The sequence below is a fragment of the Schistocerca piceifrons genome, chromosome 1 (genome assembly GCF_021461385.2).
Source record: "Schistocerca piceifrons isolate TAMUIC-IGC-003096 chromosome 1, iqSchPice1.1, whole genome shotgun sequence".
In the NCBI taxonomy this organism is placed as follows: Eukaryota; Metazoa; Arthropoda; class Insecta; order Orthoptera; family Acrididae; genus Schistocerca; species Schistocerca piceifrons.
Window position 1 is genome coordinate 164,152,304 of NC_060138.1, and position 22,860 is coordinate 164,175,163.

At 39.9% G+C, this 22,860-nt stretch overlaps 1 protein-coding gene across 1 annotated transcript; it reads left to right on the top strand.

The window, feature by feature from the left end:
- Positions 1–645: 645 nt before the first annotated feature.
- Positions 646–14,870, top strand: LOC124793040 (COMM domain-containing protein 10-like). The gene is made up of 4 exons (XM_047257990.1): positions 646–965; positions 1,209–1,416; positions 4,038–4,196; positions 14,536–14,870. Exons 1-4 carry the CDS (start codon positions 937–939, stop codon positions 14,749–14,751), a joined length of 612 nt encoding a protein of 203 aa, XP_047113946.1. The 5' UTR covers positions 646–936; the 3' UTR covers positions 14,752–14,870.
- The last annotated feature ends 7,990 nt before the right edge of the window (positions 14,871–22,860 follow it).

The following is a 22,860-nucleotide window of genomic DNA, read 5'->3' on the forward strand; positions in this document are numbered from 1 at the left end:
GCACACGAGCATGGGACAACAAACTTCTTACATTGTCGACAAAAATACTTCTTTATCAGTCATGTGTGCTGAGTACTCTCCTGTAGAGAGCTGAGACTTGGACCTTGTATGGCAAACAGGAACGAAAGCTCAACACCTTTCACCTGCGGTGCTTACGGAGCATCTTGGGAATATCATGGAAAGATAATGTGACAAATGATATGGTTCCGAAAACTGCAAAACAAGAGTATCACTGCCACGTTCAAGCAACGTTGCCTGCAGCTAGCGTGTGACAAGTTGAGAATTTGGGGTGGTAGGAAGCGTGTCCGGATGCCCGAGGCGTTTAAAGGCCATCGCTCCTGTTAAGTGGGAGATTCGGATTCACGGCCGCCACAAATTTTCAGCTTTCACCACCGAATTGCTTCGATGTACGATTGTGGCTGGCGTTGGTCTTTCCTTCGAAAAAAGATTTTCATCTAACCTCCTTGCTAGTTATACTCTGAAATGCGGCGAACATGGAAAGAAAAAAAATTTATATCACATTCAGTTTTTATTGAACATAAAACTTTAATACAACAGTGTTCATATTCGCTTACAATTATGATAAACATATACTCACTTTTGTTGAAGGTGGGAGGCGGAGCCAAAAATTTTGCTGCGGCCTTGCACATGCGCTGTCTGCCATAATCCGCCACTACACATAACAACACAGGCTATGTCTTATGATAGTCTTCATAACATGTTTTCGACATACGAACTGACTGTTTGGTTATATCCAAAGAAAACTTCTGTACTCACTCAATGAGGAACGCAGTTAAATGTCAAATTCGTACTACGTCATTTTGTGTGTACTAATTGGCAGCAGTGATACTGTCTTGTTTGTTTACAAAGACAGTGTGGCTTTGCAGCTGGCAAATATTTAACACAAATATTCATGTCTGCGATTTGTTTCGGATAATGGCTTCATCAATAACAGCCAGTGACAGGTGGGCTGTGTGATTATTTGACAATTCGTAAATGTGACAACTGAAATTACAAGTGTACAGCGACACACAGGTGTTCGCAAATGATGTAAAAAATTTAGTACCTGAAACAACCTATGTACAGTATAGGGATTCTAGAGACGCGTATTGGGCCCCTTCTTTTAATGCGACTGTAATCGAATAAGGGATGGGGCGCACTTACTTTTTAATGCTTTTTCTGCTTGCTTAGACAATCTTTCGTTACAGTCTGTACAAAGCTGCAAACATAATAAATGGATTGGATGAATCCAAATTTCCACTATTGCTCAGTCGGATTGCGCAGGTAATGCAACAATGTCCAGATGACAAGAAGCCTTTCACAGAAGAAGAACAAGAAAAATTGGAAGTTTCATTAGCTCTTGATAAAGATGATTTGAAACTTTTAATAGAATCGAGCACTCTCATTCTGCAGCAGGTGAGTAAAAGCATTTAGCGACATAATCATATCTGCTTTATATTTTACTCTGTGCTGAGGCTATCGAAACAAAATACATTTAGCTTTCACCTTTCAAAACACGCACATATTGCTAACTCATGTTTTAAGTATATTTCACTGAAGTTACTAAAAATACAGAGTTCATAAGGAGCTATAAAGGGCTCATAATGAGCGTGTTGTATTTATACAGAGACCATATTAGAAATATACCCTTGATGTAGACGGGGAACTGGGTACTGCCATTCTCATGAAATTAAATCTAGAGACTTGTATATCACATGTATAATTTTTTAATGACAATAATACTACAAGAACTAATACTTATACTGAAGTAAACTTCCAGTTCGTTAGTGCACAGTAAGTAATGCATATTGACAATTAACGCTACTAGTATGCTGAGATACAGGTGAAGTGTGCACCACAAGATAAATAATGTCTGAATAGTTTGTACAGATGAATTGCTCAAACCTTAACTGGAGGTGTTAAAACATGATTGTTGTACATCAGGAAAATGATTAGCTTCAAAATATCAAGGATGGTAAAATTGATAATCCCAGGCTCGTAAAGAGGTTTGTTGTTTTTTCATTACTCCATTTACAGGTGGAGTAAAACAATAGATCTACAAATGCTTTCATTTTGTGAGAAAACTTATTCAGATTACTCTTCCATTAGAAATTGCCATGTAATCACAATTTGGTTAGCAAAATTTCTGGTTGGTTATTTGCATTCTTTCAGGAGTGCTAGTTCTGCAAGGTTCGCGGGAGAGCTTCTGTAAAGTTTGGAAGGTAGGAGACGAGGTACTGGTAGAAGTAAAGCTGTGAGGAGGGGGTGTGAGTCGTGCTTTGGTAGCTCAGTCGGTAGAGCACTTGCCCGCGAAAGGCAAAGGTCCCGAGTTCGAGTCTCGGTCCGGCACACAGTTTTAATCTGCCAGGAAGTTTCTGCATCTGGTAATGCTTTTCAGCAGCTTTGTGGTTCTGTCATAGCTACAACTGATGAGAAATTTGTGTAAAGAAAATGATGTTCCTTTAAATGAGCTCCTGCAATCCACTCTACTCCCAACTTGGATTTCCAGTACTGTACATCATTGCTGTGCACCTATGTGGATTTAGTTGGAACGTTTATTCCTGATAATCTGAGTGAGATTCAGGAAGTGAATGTTATGTGCTACTTTTACCTAGTGAGATTTTTTGATTTTCATGCACACTATTGTTGCTTTTCTTGAAGACGTTGCTGTCACAACTCTGTTCAAATGGATTTTCCCCATGTAATTGTTTGTTATTCTACCAGTACAAAAAGTGGGTGCATTTTTGTAGCTACCATGTCAAGTTCATCATTCTGAATTTGTTTGTGTGTTAAAAAACTATTTCAGAGAATGAGAGACAAACTGCATAATTTGGCTAAAACACAGTAATTTACACAGTAGTAACTCATAATATTATGACTTGGCTCCTTGCTTCATTTTATGACATATCTTGGTATTGCTCCCTAACATCAGAATTCAGAATGCAGCGTTAGGGAATCGTCCAATTCCACCTGTCTGCTTCGACCCATGACATCATCAGTATGGCGGAAATGCCTACTTCCAGTGTATACAGAAGGCGACAATGTCATCGCTGCATACACATGCCAATAAACATGAATAAAAATAAAAATGACGCAAGAAATCTCATTCCAACAATAAAATGAAACTAATGGGACAACCATGGAAAATAGGGGGTTTAGGGCAAGGACCAGCTAAATATATAACAATACAAAACACCGCATCATCCCAAAACAAATATTATTCAAAAAACCTCAACTTACAATGTAATGATGTACAAAACAAACAGGAGTTGTACACTTCACTCAACCTATACAGTTCAAACGAAGCCCACAATGCCAAAAAATCAACATCTGCCATTCCAAAAAGCGGATAAGTGTGTGTGCATGTGTGCCGGTGCGCACACACAAAACCACAGTGTCAAACACCAAACTAATCACCCCTAACAGAAATAGCAAACATATAAACAAAAGTAAATAACCATAACAACTCACTGAAAACAAAGAAATATTTCCAGTAGAACTGATTACTCAGATTCAAATAAACCCACATTACCATAGTGATAAACAAGACTTAAATGAACCCAATATCACACGTTAAACTCAACATGTCAACATTCACCACCAGAGTGAACAACGTGACTTCTTTAAACACAAGCGAACTCAGAAGTACCGCACCATAGTGATATTGCACACACCACCCTCGTTATGCCACGGGTCAAAGCAGACAGGTGGAATCGGATGCTTCCAGTGACCCCAGAATGCTTTATATTGGAGCCTTTTCTGCAGCAAACACTTGATTCCTGCCATTCATGGTTTCAAACTTTTTTTTTTTCTCTTTCCTTTTCCATGTCCTCTAATTTTTGTCTGTGCTCAACTTCCAGTAAATATATTTCCCCTTTTCTCTTCAGTAAGTTTCATCAGTTGGTGGTGTATCAAGTTGTGCTTGAAATTCTTACATATACCTCCACAGTGTGCATGTGAAAGCAAATTTTCTGTGTTCTCTCTGTGTTGAGGTGAACTGTTAATAATGTTTTAAGCATTTTTGTGTTATGTTGCAGGCTGCATACCATATGATGAAACCAACAGTATTACAGCAACAGCTACATGATGTCCTTGGGTTAAAGGAAGAGAAAGCCAAAACCTTTGCCCAAGTTTGGGTGAATTCTGCAAAAGGGATAGTTGAACAACGTCGAAAGAAATCTGTTTTTCCAGTACAGGTGAGTACATAACACACAGAATCTTGTAAGTATTAGCTGTAGGTCTGTATCAGAGTGAAGATGCCCCCCCACCTTTTTTTTTTACTTACATCAAAAGGTTAAGTAAAGAAGCTTATGTGAGTCTGATTATAAGACCGTATGGATAGGCTTTTATGCACAATTTTGTAGGTTTCTCTCCTTTTGCGTGGTTTGACACATCTCTATTGCTAGGTAGGCATGATATTCGAGTGTAAATGTTTTCGCATGATGACCGTTACGAGTGCTTCTGAAGTTTAGAGCTGTATCTATTTTGTTGTTGACGGTGAAAGAGAAGAGAGGAGGTCATCTCAGACTGTTAATACAGAAGAATTTCTCAATTGTTAATGAGGTTTTACTCTTTGAAGAATCCTTAAGGTCCATCCACACAATGCCTTTTTTGTGTTCAATTTTGCACATGTACATAAATTTCCAGTAGCGCAACATCACATGTTCATTTGTGCAAGCATAATTTCCTGGAAATGGAGGTGCATAAAGTGCATTGATACCTGCCTTTGGTGGGAATCTTTGCACTTTTTAGCAGTCGGCAGACAGACGGGTTCCATATGTGTTTGATTATGCTGTGTATTGAGGTTATGCTGTAAAGCGATTTATCAGCATGTATGTCTGTTGCCTCCAAAGGAAGCACACTTAAGTTAATAGATGATTACGGACAAAGAAAAAAGTTGTGTAATGCCACTTACAAAGATTATTTGAATAAAAATCCGAAATGTGTTTCCCTGAGTGTCACATATCACATTAAAAGTCTCCGATCATATTTCTGCAGACAATAAGATACCGCAAGTTTCAAAGTAGGCAAAGTAAAAAGAATAAACCAAAAATTTGTGAAAAGTCTATATGAAAACTATGGACAAATATTTATGCTATGGTGGTTTAAAAGCACAACAACTGAGGAGCCTGACATCTGGACTAAAGAAATGGTGGGGTATGTGTAGCTCCTCAACAAACTATTAAAAACAGAAGTGAAGCACAGTGATGATGCAGAAAATACGAAACTGAAAAACAAAACCTCCATTCGAGTGGATTCTTGCATCTATGAAATTACCAGATTTGCCTAATCCGAGAATGCTAATGTGCAGATCATATTTCATAATTAAAATACAAATGAGGCATTGAAAGTAAATTAACCTTCACACAATGGCTAAGAACCGTCCTTACGTATTTCTCAGATTCAAAAAGCGTCACTTTTATTTTTATTATGTATTCATATTCTGTTGATCCAATCTGCAAGGGAACTGCATGAATGTGAAACAAGGCATATTGTGCATTAGAACAATACTTATAGCTGCTAATATATACAAATTGTAAGATTGTATAGGAACAAAATATGCTTATTCTAGTACCTCCCGCTGCAGAAGTCGAACACGCACCAGAACAAATGGATGTGGCCAGCCCATAGAGGGCTCCGCGTCCGCGGCAGCTCTTCCGCGCAGCGGCTCTCGCGCAGTGAGGGCGCCACCACTACACCACGTGTAGACCGCGGCCAATAGCCGCTCCCTCCGGTTTCATATGTAGGGACCCGCTCTGCCCTAGTCCAGTCAGTTTGGTACTCGCTCTGGATTGCATCTCTCTCTCGGCGGTACTGTGTTTTGGTCATTGCTCATTGTTGACATTTGCCTGGCTCTGGTTCCGAGTGGATTTACTGTTGGTGTTTGGTGTTGTGGTTTCTACAAGCCTCCGTTGTTAATCTCTTCCTTGTTGTGTTGGTCATAGTCAGTCGTTGCGGATGGTTGTTGGTTGTCGTTGGTCTGTCATCTGACTCGTCCTTGTGTTTACCCAGTGGTGCGTGCTCCACCGCCGGCGGCTTCTCCGCCTGGCGGCTCCGATCCGCAGCCCAAGGCATTCCCGCGGTTGGTTTTTGTTACTACACTTATAATTACAAGCATAGACATTTCCTACAGTGAAAAATGTATAAAACAATCAAATAATAAATTACAGTTATTCCACGTTACAAGTTAAAAATTTGAAAAAACTGAAATTCTTCATTTTGAAATGAGGAACAAATAATTCAAACAAGTGTGTAAGTCGCCTGTTACTAGCTAACAACATTTTATTGCTAGCCTTATCGCTGCAGTTTCCCAAGCAGAAAATCTGAAATCTTGTTGTAGTCTCCTTCCGAAATTTGCAGACAAAACATTGCCATCACTCTGTATTTATTGCTCCTCTGTTGTTTAATACTATTTTACTTACAGGTGCTTTTGAGTTTTCTTTTTATGTCGCCTTTACATCACAATAAATGCAGCTCCCTAGCAAACAAGAAGATTCGTATCAGACTGCTTGCACAATGAGGCAAAGTGTGGATACGAGAATGCCTATGTGTTCATGTGTTCTTTTCAGAAATTTTTCTGCTTGAGCTTTTATTCCCGTATGTCTGTGATCATGCACAATGAAAGAGGCATCATGTGGATATACCTTAACATCCCATCTCTCTCCCCTTCACATTTTTTCATGTTGTAACATTGTTATGAACTGTAGATTAAAACGGAAGAAACTGCAAAAAGGTGGGAATTTAAGGAGATGGGACCTGGATAAACTGACTAAACCAGAGGTGGTACAGAGTTTCAGGGAGAGCATAAGCGAACAATTAACAGGAATGGGGGAAAGAAGTACAATAGAAGAAGAATGGGTAGCTTTGAGGAATGAAATAGTGAAGGCAGCAGAGGATCAAGTAGGTAAAAAACGAGGGCTAGTAGAAATCCTTGGGTAACAGAAGAGATACTGAATTTAATTGATGAAAGGAGAAAATACAAAAATGCAGCAAGTGAAGCAGGCAAAAAGGAATACAAACGACTCAAAAATGAGATCGACACGAAGTGCAAAATGGCTAAGCAGGGATGGCTAGAGGACGAATGTAAGGATGTAGAGGCTTATCTCATGAGGGGTAAGATAGATACTGCCTACAGGAAAATTAAAGAGACCTTTGGAGAAAAGAGAACCACTTGTATGAATATCAAGAGCTCAGATGGAAATCCAGTTCTAAGCAAAGGAGGGAAAGCAGAAAGGTGGAAGGAGTATATAGACGGTCTATACAGGGGCGATGTTCTTGAGGACAATATTATGGAAATGGAAGAGGAGGTAGATGAAGATGAAATGGGAGATATGATACTGCGTGAAGAGTTTGACAGAGCACTATAAGACCTAAGTCGAAACAAGGCCCCGGGAGTAGACAACATTCCATTAGAACTACTGACAGCCTTGGGAGAGCCAGTCCTGACAAAACTCTACCATCTGGTGAGCAAGATGTATGAGACAGGCGAAATACCCTCAGATTTCAAGAAGAATATAATAATTCCAATCCCAAAGAAAGCAGGTGTTGACAGATGTGAAAATTACCGAACTATCAGTTTAATAAGTCACAGCTGCAAAATACTAACGTGAATTCTTTACAGACAAATGGAAAAACTGGTAGAAGCCGACCTCGGGCAAGATCAGTTTGGATTCCGTAGAAATGTTGGAACTGACCCTACGACTTGTTTCTTGCATTTGTGGACTTAGAGAAAGCTGTTGACAATATTGACTGGAATACTCTCTTTCAAATTCTGAAGGTGGCAGGGGTAAAATACAGGGAGCGAAAGGCTATTTTCAATTTGTACAGAAAGCAGATGGCATTTATAAGAATCGAGAGGCATGAAAGGGAAGCCGTGGTTGGGAAGGGAGTGAGACAGGGCTGTAGCCTCTCCTCAATGCTATTCAATCTGTATGTTGAGCAAGCAGTACAGGAAACGAAAGAAAAGTTCGGAGTAGGTATTAAAATCCATGGAGAAGAAATAAAAACTTTTGAGGCTCGCCAATGACATTGTAATTCTGTCAGAGACAGCAATGGACCCGGAAGAGCAGCTGAACGGAATGGACAGTGTCTTGAAAGGAGGATATAAGATGAACATCAACAAAAGAAAAACGTGGGCAATGGAATGTAGTCGAATAAAATCGGGTGATGCTGAGGGAATTAGATTAGGAAATGAGACACTTAAAGTAGTAAAGGAGTTTTGCTATTTGGGGAGCAAAATAACTGATGATGGTTGAAGTAGAGAGGATATAAAATGTAGACTGCCAATGGCAAGGAAAGCGTTTCTGAAGAAGAGAAATTTGTTAACATCGGGTATTGATTTAAGTGTCAGGAAGTCGTTTCTGAAAGTATTTGTATGGAGTGTAGCCATGTATGGAAGTGAAACATGGACGATAAATAGTTTGGACAAGAAGAGAATAGAAGCTTTTGAAATGTGGTGCTACAGAAGAATGCTGAAGATTAGATGGGTAGATCATATAACTAATGAAGAGGTATTGAATAGGATTGGGGAGAAGAGGAGTTTGTGGCACAACTTGACTAGAAGAAGGGATCGATTGGTAGGACATGTTCTGAGGCATCAAGGGATCACCGATTTAGTACTGGAGGGCAGCATGGAGGTTAAAAATCGTAGAGGGAGACCAAGGGATGAATTCACTAAGCAGATTCAGAAGGATGTAGGCTGCAGTAGGTACTGGGAAATGAAGAGGTTTGCACAGGATAGAGTAGCATGGAGAGCTGCATCAAACCATTCTCAGGACTGAAGACAACAACAACAACAACAACAACATTATTGTCCAGCCACAGGAATGACCAGGAATCATGATTGTGAAGTTTTCAAGTATGCTTAATTAGCAGAGATAATTGAATAATTTGGGAAGAAATAGAATTGAAGTTTTGTCTTTGTCAGGAGTGCACATTGTTTCGACATTGCCAGTGAATGATGTGGCATAATGGTGGCAATAGATTTCATAAATTAGTTAAGTGCAATTCCAGGTAATTTTATTTAAAAAGTAAATGTCAATTTTTGTCCCAATTCTTGTTGAATCAGAGGTTGTATTCTGTATCTAATGACTTCACTGATGAAATATTAAAGCCTGATATTTTTTCTTTTGAGATCATACAACTATATAAGGAATAACTGAATACAGATGAAGATACGTTTCACAGAAGACATAAAATATCATCTTTTAATTTAATCGTTCTTACAAAGTAAAATTATGTGCTAGACTGGAACTCAAAAAAGGAAAAACATCTAGAGCTGAGTATCAGTCCATCACATAATTTTATACTGTCAAGAAGGTTTATGTCTGTACACTTGACGCAGCAGAGTTTGTTTCATTCAGTATTTATCAATTAGTTGTTTTTTTAGATAAATTTGTGGAGAGAAAGAATGGCTGGTCATTACATACCTTCAGGTGGTGAAGTTCCAACTTCTCCACTACGCATTTAAAAGCGAAAACAGTAACCTTAGCTTTCTGAAGTGTTAGTTCTTTCCTCAGGGAGGACAGATGAAGAGATTAGGGAAGATCAGAAAGGAGGAGCAGGTTACCCAGACTCCAGATGGCACTGATGATTGTGCTATTGAGCACAAGTCAAAAATCATTATCAGGCCCCAGAACGAGAGAGCACACCACGTTGTGAGGACAAATGTCCCTCAAAAAAATTACATTATACTTTCTCTAGTTACTGTAAACCAACAAAGTTGACAAAATCACACTACAGGAGTCAGGGAGAACATCAGTGAGAATTTATTATTATTATTATTATTATTATTATTTGATGACAGATTCCACTCTCGCAGGCATACATTCAATCAGGTGCTGGAAGGTTTCTTGGGGAATGGCAGCCCATTCTTCACAAAGTGCTGCACTGAGGAGAGGTATCAATGTCAGTCAGTGAGGCCTGGCACGAAGTTGGTGTTCCAAAACATCCCTAAGGTGTTCTATAGGATCCAGGTCAGGACTCTTTGCAGGCCAGTCCATTACAGAGATATTATTGTCATGTAACCACTCCACCACAGGTGCTCGAACATGTTGAAACATGAAGTCACCATCCCCGAATTGCTCTTCAACAGTGGGAAGCAAGAAGGTGCTTAAAATATCAATGTAGGCCTGTGCTGTGATAGTGCCATGCGAAACAACAAGGGGTACAAGCTCCCTCCATGAAACATGACCACACCATAACACCACTGCTTCCGAATTTTACTGTTGGCACTAGACACACTGGAATTCACCATACCCAGACCTTGCCATCGGATCGCCACATTGTGTATCGTGATTCGTCACACCACACATTGTTTTTGTATCACCACATTGTGTACTGTGCACACAACATTTTTCCACTGTTCAATTGTCCTATGTTTACACTCCTTACACCAAGCAAGGTGTCGTTTGGCATTTACCGGCATGATGTGTGGCTTATGAGCAGCTGCTTGACCATGAAATTCAAGTTTTCTTACCTCCCGCCTAACTGTTATAATACTTGCAGTGGATCCTGATGCAGTTGAGAATTTCTGTGTGACGGTCTGGATAGATGTCTGCCTATTACACATTACGACACTCTTCACCTGTCGGCAGTCTCTGTCAATCAACTGATGAGGTCAGCCTGTAGGCTTGTGAGCTGTACGTGTCCCTTCAGGTTTCCACTTCACTATCACACATCGGAAGCAGTGGACCTAGGGATGTTTAGGAGTGTGGAAATCTTGCATACAGATGTAAGACACAAGTGACACCGAATCAACTGACCGCATTCGAAGTCCATGAGTTCCGTGGAGCACCCCATTCTGCTTTTTAACAATGTCTAATGACTACTGAGGTTGCTGATAATGGAGCACCTGGCAGCACAATGCACCTTATATGAGAAACGTATATTTTTGGGGGTGTCCAGATACTTTTGATCACATAGTGTAAATTTTGGGAGGTATATTTTCACTCCTGAACGATGACTGTAATTCAGCTTTTGCACTAGTCAGCTAAAATTGGCACTAGTAGCGTTGCTGTGACATGGCATAACATGTTTGCTATAAAAATGCAGTACACATTGTGTGACCACTAGTTATGGTTCAGATGTGATGTGAGATCAGTGCGTGTCGAACGTGCCTTTGAGGGGACAAAGCAGGTAGTGTCAGCAGCTTAGAAGACAGAGAAAGGCTGTGTAACAGGGCTATGAGGATGAGGATTTTCTCTCTGCCATATTGCGGAAGGACTTGATATGGAGATTTCAACATTGTGCCATTGTTCGCAACAATGGTTCTGGGAAGGCATTATCACAAGGACAAGGGTCAGTCCTTTGTGGGCAACTACTGAGAGGGGATATTATGTTGGTCAAGAGAAGGCCAGGGTAGCACTTGGAAACAAGCTGTTGTGATGTACACAATTTGGACCTATACCAAGTTATGATATGAGAAGCAATATCTTATGATAGCAAGGGCACTATCATCATCATCCCAAGAAACTTGGAAGCAAATTTGTTCATCAGACTGGTGATTTAAGCAATTGTGCTGCCATTTTTTCACAGGGGTGTTATCTCATAGGGTAACTTGCATCATCATACTGCAATTGTCACCCAACATGCTCTGCAGATTGCTGACTTGTTGCCTTAACCTGTGAGATCACCATACATTTCTCCCACTGAGCATTGTGTAGGACATTATGGAATCACAAACCCACTGTCATCTAGTACTAGTATCAAGTGTTGCCGATTTTCCCAAAAGCAACTAAAGTACAGCAGCATCCACAAAGTGACATACAGCACCCATACAACATCGTACATATTTGCATGCTAGCATTTATAATTGAAATTGCTACAGCAGTTATTAATACGACCCTTTCACATTTCTTCTGTGGCCTGGAAACTTGAATCAAATAAATGTGGTACCTAGACAGTTGCATAGCCTCAGTTTTATTCCTCTGATCTAATTATGTGTCTAGTGATGGATTTAATTTTTGGCCACCATATATTTATTTAAATAGTGGAAGCTTACATTCATGGTCTACTTTCTGCAGTTGTATATTTATTAGCCACGTCCCAGCAATTTTGTCCTGGAGAGAAAGAACATAAAGAGAGGGGAACTTCCCTTTGGTGTGAACACACTTTCTTTTTCGTTGTGGTGTAAAGTAAAACTATTGTCCACAAGATATTTGTTGAGGCTGAAAAGATAAATTTGGATGATGTAATATTATATTGGATGTGAAACAAACTGCTGTGGACACCATACCTGCTGTAACATTGCCAGATTGTTTCTAACAACTGATATAAAGGTAGTTTATGCAGTTGGGATAAATTTCAGTTATGAGATCTGTAAACATTTTTGTTTTTATTTTTCAGTTTCATATGTCCAGCAAAGTATTAGTTTTCAGAATTATACAACTTTATTTCCAGACAGGAGTAGTTGCATTTGAGGTAAAGGATCATACAAGGATCCTGTAAATTAATGCACTATTGGATTCTAATTAGAATATTCATTATGTTTAATTCAATGGGAATGATTGTAACCCATGACCATGATGTAATCCAGGACAGAAAGGTCAGCATTGGTCCTAATATCATGTGTCTTTTCTAATATAGATCTAGATTTCAGCAAACAGTGCAGCTATCATTAGTGCATTATAGTCAGTCATGTAGACTCAACACAATTATAACAATACATATTCCAGTATAACTTGGGCATGGACATAGGATTATGTGTTGTTATAATTATGTTGATTCTGCATGATAAACTATAATTCACTGATGATAGATGCACTGTTAGCTGAAATCTAGATCAGTAATAATAATTAAAAAAAAAAGGCAGATGATGTTATGACACATGCTGATATTCTTTGTCCTAGAATATTCATTGTACTTTACTCTTAATAAAAAGCTTAAAATCTGAAACTGGAATTTATTGTTATGTTTCACTGACAGCTGATTTCTGGGGCTTCATCATTGCGAGTTCTTAACCTTTTAATGTTCATGTGATGACCTTTCATAACAGGTAGTCAGCCTATGACTGGACCACCAACATTTTGAACTAACAGAGGAATCTACATACGCTTCTTACGATCTTGTCAGCATTAGCATAGTTATGTGCAATAGGGGGCAAGAGGGAGCTCTTGTCCATTCATGGAATCTGGGTGCATGTCTTTTTATTCATTACAGAATTATCACAAATTATGTCAACGATTGTGTATGACTTGACAGAACTGTAGATTTGTGTGTGCAAGTTTGTGGTTTAAGGATGTTCAGCAATGAATTTATCAGCAATCATATATAGACAAATAGAAACAAATGTGGTTAAAACATAGAAACAAAAGGCAATCTGAGATAAAATCACACTCAATCTCACTGCAGATTTAACAGTTCTGAGAGTGTGAGTGCACATGAGAAACTGTGACATTTGTAATCCTTGTATGTCTTGCACACCCCCTGCCCCTCACCACCATGCATTACGCATTGTCTGTGGAAATTTATGCCAGTTCCATGTTACGACAGTGGTTGCAGTGCTTTTCTGCAGTAAAAATGGTGGAAAACCTTGACAGGTCTGTCCCAAAAGAGTGTCCTCAATCTTTTCTCTGTCACTCCTTTGTACAACAAACTGCAGAAAGGTATTAGTCCCACACCTTGACACAAAAATTCCTAGCACTACATAGTAAGGGGATAATTATCAATCAATCGAGATAGAGTGTGTTTTATATACTACTTGTCAAATTTCGTTCTTGAGTCAAGACACATTTTTTAACACACTGAATAAATTATATCAAACATGGTAATTTTAAAATATTCTCTCTCCTTTCCAAAATTTCTGCAGTTACGAATGAGTGTGGGTAATGGAGGGACACGAAACTCCTTGGGTTTATGGGTAGCCTCTCATTATTAAATGCCCGTGTACATTTGCCCCTAATGCACATTCTGATCTCAATGCCCTCCTTGGTGACAAATATCCTGTAGATGTGGGGGGTCAACATTTTTCTCATCAAACATAATTTTATGCTTGATTCTGAGGCTGTGCAGATGCAAATATGTAATGTTAGGAAGATGTTCTTCGCACCATTCTGAAACTGCATTGTGAACTCTCTAGTATAGCTTTTCCCTCATACACAACGAATGTTTTACATTCCAGAAGATACAACTGTCAAAGATTTCAATCTATCCCGTAGTATATATAAATTCCTGGATATAGTTACATAGATTTGCCAGTCAAAGACCAACTGTTGTTTGTGAAAGGAAGCCACACAATCAACCATAATTGTCAGTCGTTCTTGACAGAGAGTAATCAGAAGTAGAGATCTGGCATTGAAAGAAAACTAAATCTATTTTGTGCAGTAATGTCATCATGAGAAACATTCCCTGTTTAGTGTAATCTATAAGTTTACACACAATGTCTAGGGCATTTAATTCTTTGAATGTTTCAGTCTTTAAGATATTAATTTTATGTGATATAATGAAGTTGCTTCACCTTGCATCTTAATCTTTCTCCAGTGTTCAGTTTATTCCTTTTATTTGATGTGTCTGAAATACATGGTCATTCTTATTTAGCTAGAAGACGTGCGTTGGAAACTGGGTCTGCAGATGGCATCGGATGTTCAACTGAAACAGAAGATTCCAAAGGCTACCTTTCAGTTTGGTTTACTGTCATATTGTGAAGGTGAAAAAATTAAGGAAAATATCACATTGGAATTCACTCATGATGAATTGTTTGAATTTCACAAGAAGCTGGAAGCTATTCAAAGCCAACTAGATGCTCTTAGATGAAATGGAGAAGAATGATCCAGAGTTTTTGAAGAGGATTATATCTGTGTTCTCTTGTTATTATATAATATAACTGATTCACTTCTGTTTTATTTAATAAAAATACAGGTATTATATTCAGATCAAGTATTTGTCTCATCATCCCTGTGATCCATTATCTCCCAGTAAATAACATGGCTACCTTTATGGTAAGTTAAAAATATAAGAAACCAAATAATTTTTCACAATAAGTAAGTTATGTCCTAATAATGTGGATATACTGTGTGCTCTTTCGTTTATTTATTTATTTATTTATTTTTAGAGTACATTGTTTAATGAGAATGGTGGCTGAATAAAATAAGAAGAAAATTGGCTGGATTTTTGTGGAATGTGGGAGCAAGCTGTGCTTTACAAGTGCTTGTGTCCTGTAGTTCGGCTAGGGTTAAAAGAAAGTGTATGTGAAACTAAAAGAATGTTATGTCATTTAGAAGGTGACATTTAATTGTGAAACTTTAACAAGGTTATGATAGTGAATGTTTAAATAAATGTTTTATTATACATATATTTCCAGTGACTAAACTGAAACTGCACTATTTTATCATTTAGGCTGTGTAAAACTGTTGCCAAAGTTAATACCAAAGAACACATGCAGTACATATATGTAACAAATTTTGAAATCCTTTCACATTAAAACTTAGTAGCTTGAAAAACTGCAGACAAAATTCCAAGTCCAAGTATGGGAAGTGCACAGGAAGTGGTCACGATTGAGCAACAAATACCGTAACAACTCAATGCACTACTTTGTTTTTCCTTTTGTGACAACTCCACAACTTATTGATCCTCAAAGCTGGTTCCCAAAGAGTGATTAGTAGTAAAAAGATTCAGTATGAGTTTCCATCAATGAACAGGTGAAAACCCAGCAGTCAGTACTGGAACACCAGGTTTCCCATACCAGTTTACCTCGTTGCATGAAGAGGATGTGGCTGCAGAATGGACAAAAAAACTAACAAGAGAGTTACCAATTTCAGTCATGGAAAGCCCAACAGATCTAAAATCTTGAAAGCCAAGCCATGTATCAATGCAGTCAGCTACATGCAAATTTTCCTCATCTTCCAGAAAACTTTTGATATGACAGCCACTCGGCGGCGCTCCTGTATCTGTGAGCACTGCCATCACCACCACAACGCTATGCGTGGGCCACGCCTGCTGTGCTGGCCTATATCGGTGCAAACGGTTGTCCTATAAAACTGGCAGCTCAGGGGCTCAGACCGCAGTCGTGCTCAGACAGTGCTCGTGATCATTTGTCTATTCATCATTGCTCTGGTCGCTGATAGTTGCTACGTCTTGGTATCCAATTTGGTTTTGCTCTCAGGGCTTTGTATTTTGCCTTGTGGTCTGTGTTATCGATGACCCCTGTTGAGTGTGTGCACATAATATTGGCGATTCCTTGTTCACACCGTCAGCCGGTGCAGTCTGTTCTCACTCAATTCTGGTTACTAGAAGCACCATACCAACATTTATCAACAAAAGTACAGTCATGTGGATTTCTTCCTCCCCACCTCCCTTTGTGATGCTTCAGGCTAGAATCAAACCACAAATTGTGATTATTCCTTGTGTGAAGGTTTTACATTGATGACTGTGCCATTATTGGGACACCCATCATTTTCAGTTCTTTTCACAACCTTTCCCTCAACCTTTTAGCTTAATTACTTATGGTCCTATTTTAGTATTGGACCCCTACTTCTCGAAAGTTTGGGGAATGGCAGTTTCCATGGTGCATAATCTATCCATTGTGATCTTCTGCACCTACTATTAGAGCGGATTTATGTTCACACCTGAAATCCAGCACTGTAGCTGATATGTCATGGGGAGGGTGGGTTATCATGTACCCTCATGGCTCCCTTACAGTGCACAGATTGCAATTCTGATGCACGAGCTGAAACCTTCACATGTACGTTGAGGGTTGGTGCCTATCCAATGTGGGGCAGCATGACTCTGCATACGGTCTACTATGCCAAGTAGCCTTTGCGTGGTGGAGTGGCAACCATAGGGAGCATCTCCGTCAGGCGGATGATCTGCAATGAAACAGATCAAAATCATCTTTATTGGTGGCCATGTCAACATGGCCTCTTTGGCGGATAGAAAGCAAGATTTCAATACAGAGGCTTACAATACCGAGGCAGTTCCATCTTTGGCCTTACACTGGAATGAGGATCGGGCAAGGGGAAATGGAGGTGTACAGCTCACCCAGTTCTTGGTATGCGCCAGAACTGATGGAGAATCTTTTGAAACAACCTGTTTTTCGTCAAAAATATTGAGGATCAGTTCAGAAAAGTTGCTGCAATAAAGAAGATGATAAATGTGTATTTGCTGAACAAAACACTGAATGCTAACCAATCATAGGCATTTCAGGCCTGTGACTAGCTCTGGAATATAACAGTTACCCTCCTCATAACTAAATTAGTTGTTCATCAGCTCCAGAGATAACCTAAGGATAATAGGGTGAACACTGGAGCTTTCATCCTAGTCTTCGATGGAAATGTTTTACCTGAAAAAATTAAGGTCGTAGTTTACATGTGTGGTGACAAGCTATATTTTCCTCCTCCTATGGCATGTTTTTGGTGCCAGATACTTGGATACATGTCCTCCTGCTGTATTAATAATGCTACTTGTAGGGTATGTGGCAGGACAATGTGCAGGGGTAACCTTTGCGAACAATCCTCTACATATATAAACTGCCTAGAACACTATCCTCCTCATTCACTGACATGTTCAGTTTTCAAGGGGGAGAAGAAAATCCAAGAATATAAATTACTTGGCTATCAGTCTTATCAAAACACTAAGAAAAAGTGTGAATCATTCTGCTCAGTTGGTATTACAGCAAACTTTGTGCCAAAATTCATAACTAGCTTGCTGACATGGTCTCAAACAGCAAATCCCGACCCTAGTGAGATGTCAATGCCTGTTTTTCAGACAGGGAAGGGGACATCAGCTCCCTCGACCTCCATAACCACAGCACCACTGATAACCACCCCATTGATGCAGTCAGTGTTGCCTTTTCGTCCTCCGGGATCGTCAGGTAGGAGGAAACCTGTCAAGATGACTCCCCTTCCATTATGAAACAGTCTATCATCACCCAGTAGTTGTCAGAGCCACAGACTTTGGGTCATAGAAAAGAATGGTCGTCTTCTGTCCCTGGAATCAAGACAGGAAAATCCTCACTTACACTGAAATCTTATGGAAGCGAGAAGGATAAGTCAAAAATTTAATGGAGTTCTGCTGTTCTGGTCAATCCAGCTCCCATCCCATCAAGATCGAGCCTATGAATACTGGTGAAAAAGCACACATTCAGGTGGATCACGGTTCAACAGCAGTGTAGTTCATATTCCCATTTCTCCCTTCACTGCTTTCTCAGTCCGCTGTTTCTTCCATGGAACTGTAATGGGTTCCATAACCATTTGGCTGAACTCAGTCAATTAATGGCTACTTACTCTGCAGTTGGCATGGAACTTAGGGAGGCACTGTTCTCAGAAGCCCAGCTCCCTACTATTTTTAAATTACGAATCTTATTGTACAAATGTTAATGCCAGAAGGCATCTGGAGGCAACTGCACACTCATACGCTCTTAATCCTTTCAGTGAGCAGGTACTAACTACTACAGGAGCATTGGCTATTCATGTCTGCCCGTCAGTTTGAGTAACAGTATGTAAAACATACCTACTCCCAGACAGAGCTGTACCATATCACGACCTGGGTAAGTTAGTGAAACAGCTGCCTCCACCCTTCCTTGGTCTGGGGGACCTGGTGTCCCAACAATCTGGATTACTAACAATCCTAAGTGGGCAAACAAACTGCATCCATCAGGGGCCAAGTAATGGAGTTGTTAGTTCCAGAACTATAAGTCTGCCCCTTAACACTGGTGCTACAACGCATTGCAGAAGGCTCATGGAATATACTCAGCCATAGGTATTACACTCTTCAGCCCAAAAATTTCACCCTTAATCAGTGGTCCATATAGCAATCTTTGTGATAGTGATCACTTTCCTATCCCTCTCTCTTTCTTGGCCCATTGCCCAATGGAACATGCACCACATTGGCCATTAGGGAAAGCCAATTGGCAAGCTATCACCTCAAAAACAACTTTTGAAACTAGTCCAGAGAGGTATATTGAAGGAGCACAATGTGTTATTGACACAATTATAGACTTTGTGGAAGCAACAACGCCCTGTTCTTCAGGCTCTTCATGACAGACACTAGTGCCATGGTGGTCCTAAGAAACAGGTGCAGGTATCAAGAATGTCACAGGGCACTTCAGGAACACAATCGGCGTCCCTCTACAGAACATTTAACAGCATTCAAGAGACTTTGAATGAAGGTACAGTTATTAATAAAGAAGAGAAAGCAGAACTGTGTATATCATCTATGGAAACCCACAGTTCGTCGCCTCTAGCATGGACTAAACTCAGCCTCACAGTGATGATATATGTACTGATCCCATGGTTATCGCTGAATGTTTCGCAGCACACTTCGCCAAATTGCTCACATGCACCAGCCTAATTTCCTGACCCAGAAACTTTTGGCGGGTCGAAACTCATCACAACACGCACAAGGCTTTGAATTGTACAGTGTTTCATTTAGTGAATGCAAGTTCTGTAGCACTTAGTAGAATGTCAATACACAACAAAAAGTAATCCATATTAAAATGCTTAAAGACATTAGCAACAACAGCGTAAAAACATCCGCAGGATTTTTAGTCATATTTGGCAAGAGAGAAGATTTCTGCCCCAATGCCAGGAGGTATTATTATTCATAGCCTGAAGCTGGGGAAAGACCCCCCAAATTTTGAATAATTATTGACCAGTCTATCCAAAAAACAGGCTGTGCAAATTATTCGAAAGAATAGTCCACCAACAACTGTGATGGAGCATGGAAGCCAGAGAACATATATCTCAATTTCATAGGGGCTTTCGGGCATTCTGGTCCACCACGGACCAACTGATTCATCTGAAATCTGCAGTGCACAATGCTTTCATGCATCGCCAACACCTGACCACTGTGTTCTACAGAAGGTGTACAATACCACCTGGCACCATCGCATCCTGTCTACACTGCATAAGCAAGGCTCCTGGGGCTGTTTACCCATTTTTATTCAGAATTTCCTATCCCTCTAATGATTCCGGGCCCAGATAGATTTGACCCTCAGTGACCAGTGTACACAGGAAAGTGAGGTCGCTCAGGGACTAGTTAGGAGCATAACCCTCTTTGCAATCATAGCCAGTGGCACTGTGGACCCATGGTCTCACTGTAATTGTGTGTGGACAACTTTTGCCTGTATTACAGCTCTCTGTCATTGCGCACCTCAGAGGGCCAACTTCAGGGGGCCATACAGAAATTATATAATTGGCCCTGAATCATGGATAGCAATTTTCTCCCACAAAAATTCATGTCATACACTTTTATCAACTCAGAAACTGTGCATTCATGCCAAGAATTTTTTGTCAGTAACCAGTTACTTCACATTGTCAATATTTTTAGGCATTTTCTTTGGTGGTAAGTAAACTTAACTGTTCCATGTACGCAAGCTCATGGCAAATTGCATGAGGAAGTTTAGTATCATTAGATTTCTCAGCAGCACTTCCTGAGGCACAGACTGCATAGTTTTGCATTTTTGTAAAGCTACTTCTTTCCACTCTAGCAATATTTGTTGATGCGAAAAATGCCAAGTTGCACATGGTTTGGAATCTGTATTAAATATTATGTGTCCTTATAACTGGCTGGGTAAGTCAGTTCAAAGGAAGGAGGAAGGCAACTGCCTAATAGAGCAAAATGTTGTTGAAGTCAATCTTCGGTTTGAGGACAGCTTTACTTTGCTTGATTTTTTCTCCAGCTGAACTATGGATGTGTTGCTTATGGGTCAGCATCATCATCGCTATCGAGCTTGTTGGACTCTGTCCACCACAGTTTCCTGAGGTTGGCAACTAGAGCCTTCCTTAAGAGCCCTGCAGACAGCTTCCTGCCAGGAGCTGATGTCCCACCACCAAGACTACTCAAGTTCGATATGCATCTACATGGATGGATCAGAGGTCATTGATGAGGCCAGTTTTCCTTTTGCACACACAAGGGGGAACAAGAAGTATTATTGCTGAGTACAGGCAGGAATGGTCGCTGTATCATAGTACATTAAAACTCACATCACAAAGGACTTCCTGGTTTGTAGTGACACCATGAGCTGCTTACAAGGCATATCTCAATACTACCCGAAAAAACGTTTTGGTCACTAACATTCAAGACCCGTTCACTGCTCTCCACGTTCCAGAGTGATAGTAACATTCATCTGGATACTGCGCCACACAGGTATCCCAGAGAGACAAACTTGGACTGCTGGGCACAGACTTGTGATTGCAACTGCAACATCAAATTTTGAAAACCTGGGATATGGAATTGCAGACTACCATGACCCTCAATGAGCTGAGAGCAATAAAAGGCACCACAAAAAAACATGGCACACTTATATCCATACCTCTGGGAAAGATGCCATCATACTGTGCTGACTACGTGTTGGTCACAAGGCTTACTGATGAGTTCCTTCTGCGTCAAGAGAACTCCGCTGAATGCAGCTGTGGTAACCATCTCATGATCATCCTAATCCTCACATAGCCCATCTGGCTGACTAGAGATGAGCAATCAACCTCACTACCACAGATATTTACGGACAATGGTTTACCAGCTACCAAATTCCTATGTTACATGAGGGAAAGTGGATTTTATAACGAAATTTAATGCACCTTCGCATCCAGTGTCTGGTGCAGTTGTCAGTAGAGTACCTCTCATTGTGGCATGTGAGCTGAGTGACCTCGGGGTTCTTTCACCCTCTGCACTGTCATGCAATTTAAACTTTTATGTTCATGTTACATTTATGTAACTGCTTAAGCTAATTACCTCGCTAGTCTGTACAATCTGCATTTTCTCATGCTATTTTAGTTTCTCGCACCCATTTTATCTGTACTGAATGTGATACCCTTCTTGGTGTATCCTTCAGAGACCAGCTGCAGTCATTAGCTGTTAACTTATACAAATATTTGCATGTCACAGTTTGTAAGGATATAAAATAGAAAGATTACATGAGTTAAGCAGGTGGCAGACTTCATTTCATTCAAGGGCACTGGAAAAATGCCCTGTTGTGTGACCCATCCTAGAATATTGGTTAACAGGGATATTGAAAATATATAAAGAAGACCTATATGAATGATCAGAGGTTTATTTGACCCATGGGAAAGAATCATGGAAGTGCTGATAAACCAGAACCATCAAATGCTTGAAAATAGACACCAACTATCCTGAAAGCCTACTTACAAAGTTTCAAGATTCACTATCACGTGAGGATTCTAGAAATAAACTGCAGTCCTCATATGTATCACCCCTTTAGGGGCTGCAAAATACAAGATTAGATTAATTAAACTGCACACAGAAGCATTTAGTGAATCATTCTTTCCACACTTCATACACAAACAGAATGGTAGGAAGTTCTAATAAGTGACATGATTGAGGTACCCTCCACCATGCCTCTTAAAGTGGTTTTAGAGTGCAAATATAGAACAAAGAATGCTGAGGATACATTAACGGAAATGTAACTTTTGTATGAAGTCACCAATTTGGGGGGAAGGGGGGGGGGGGGAGTAGTGACAAAATGAAACTGAAAGTGAAAGTTTATTTCTGGGTAAATTTTTGGGTTATGGCTAAAAGTCAGTCTCCAGCATATGTTTCAGTATGGTTGTCACAGATAGTGGGAGGGCTTGTCTGAAAGTTGGAGGATAGACTATAGGCGTGAGAGTAGTGTAGTGTGTAGTCCGAGAGATATAGTTGAACAAGTTTGTTTGTCATTTGCTGTTAAAATTTAACACACTGTTTCCTATTCTGAAGATGGTTTAAGAAGCCAGGAATAAAGAGAGAAGAGGTCAAAATTCTTTCAAATAATTAGAGACTGAGCACAAGCTAGGATTACAGAAGTATGGTAAAGGAAATCAAGCATATTGTCATGTGAGGAATCATCAGCAGTAACCAAAATTGATTTAGGGAAATGTGGAAATGGTAAATATTAATGCCCAGTTGGGGATTATTTGAACCCTGCACCTC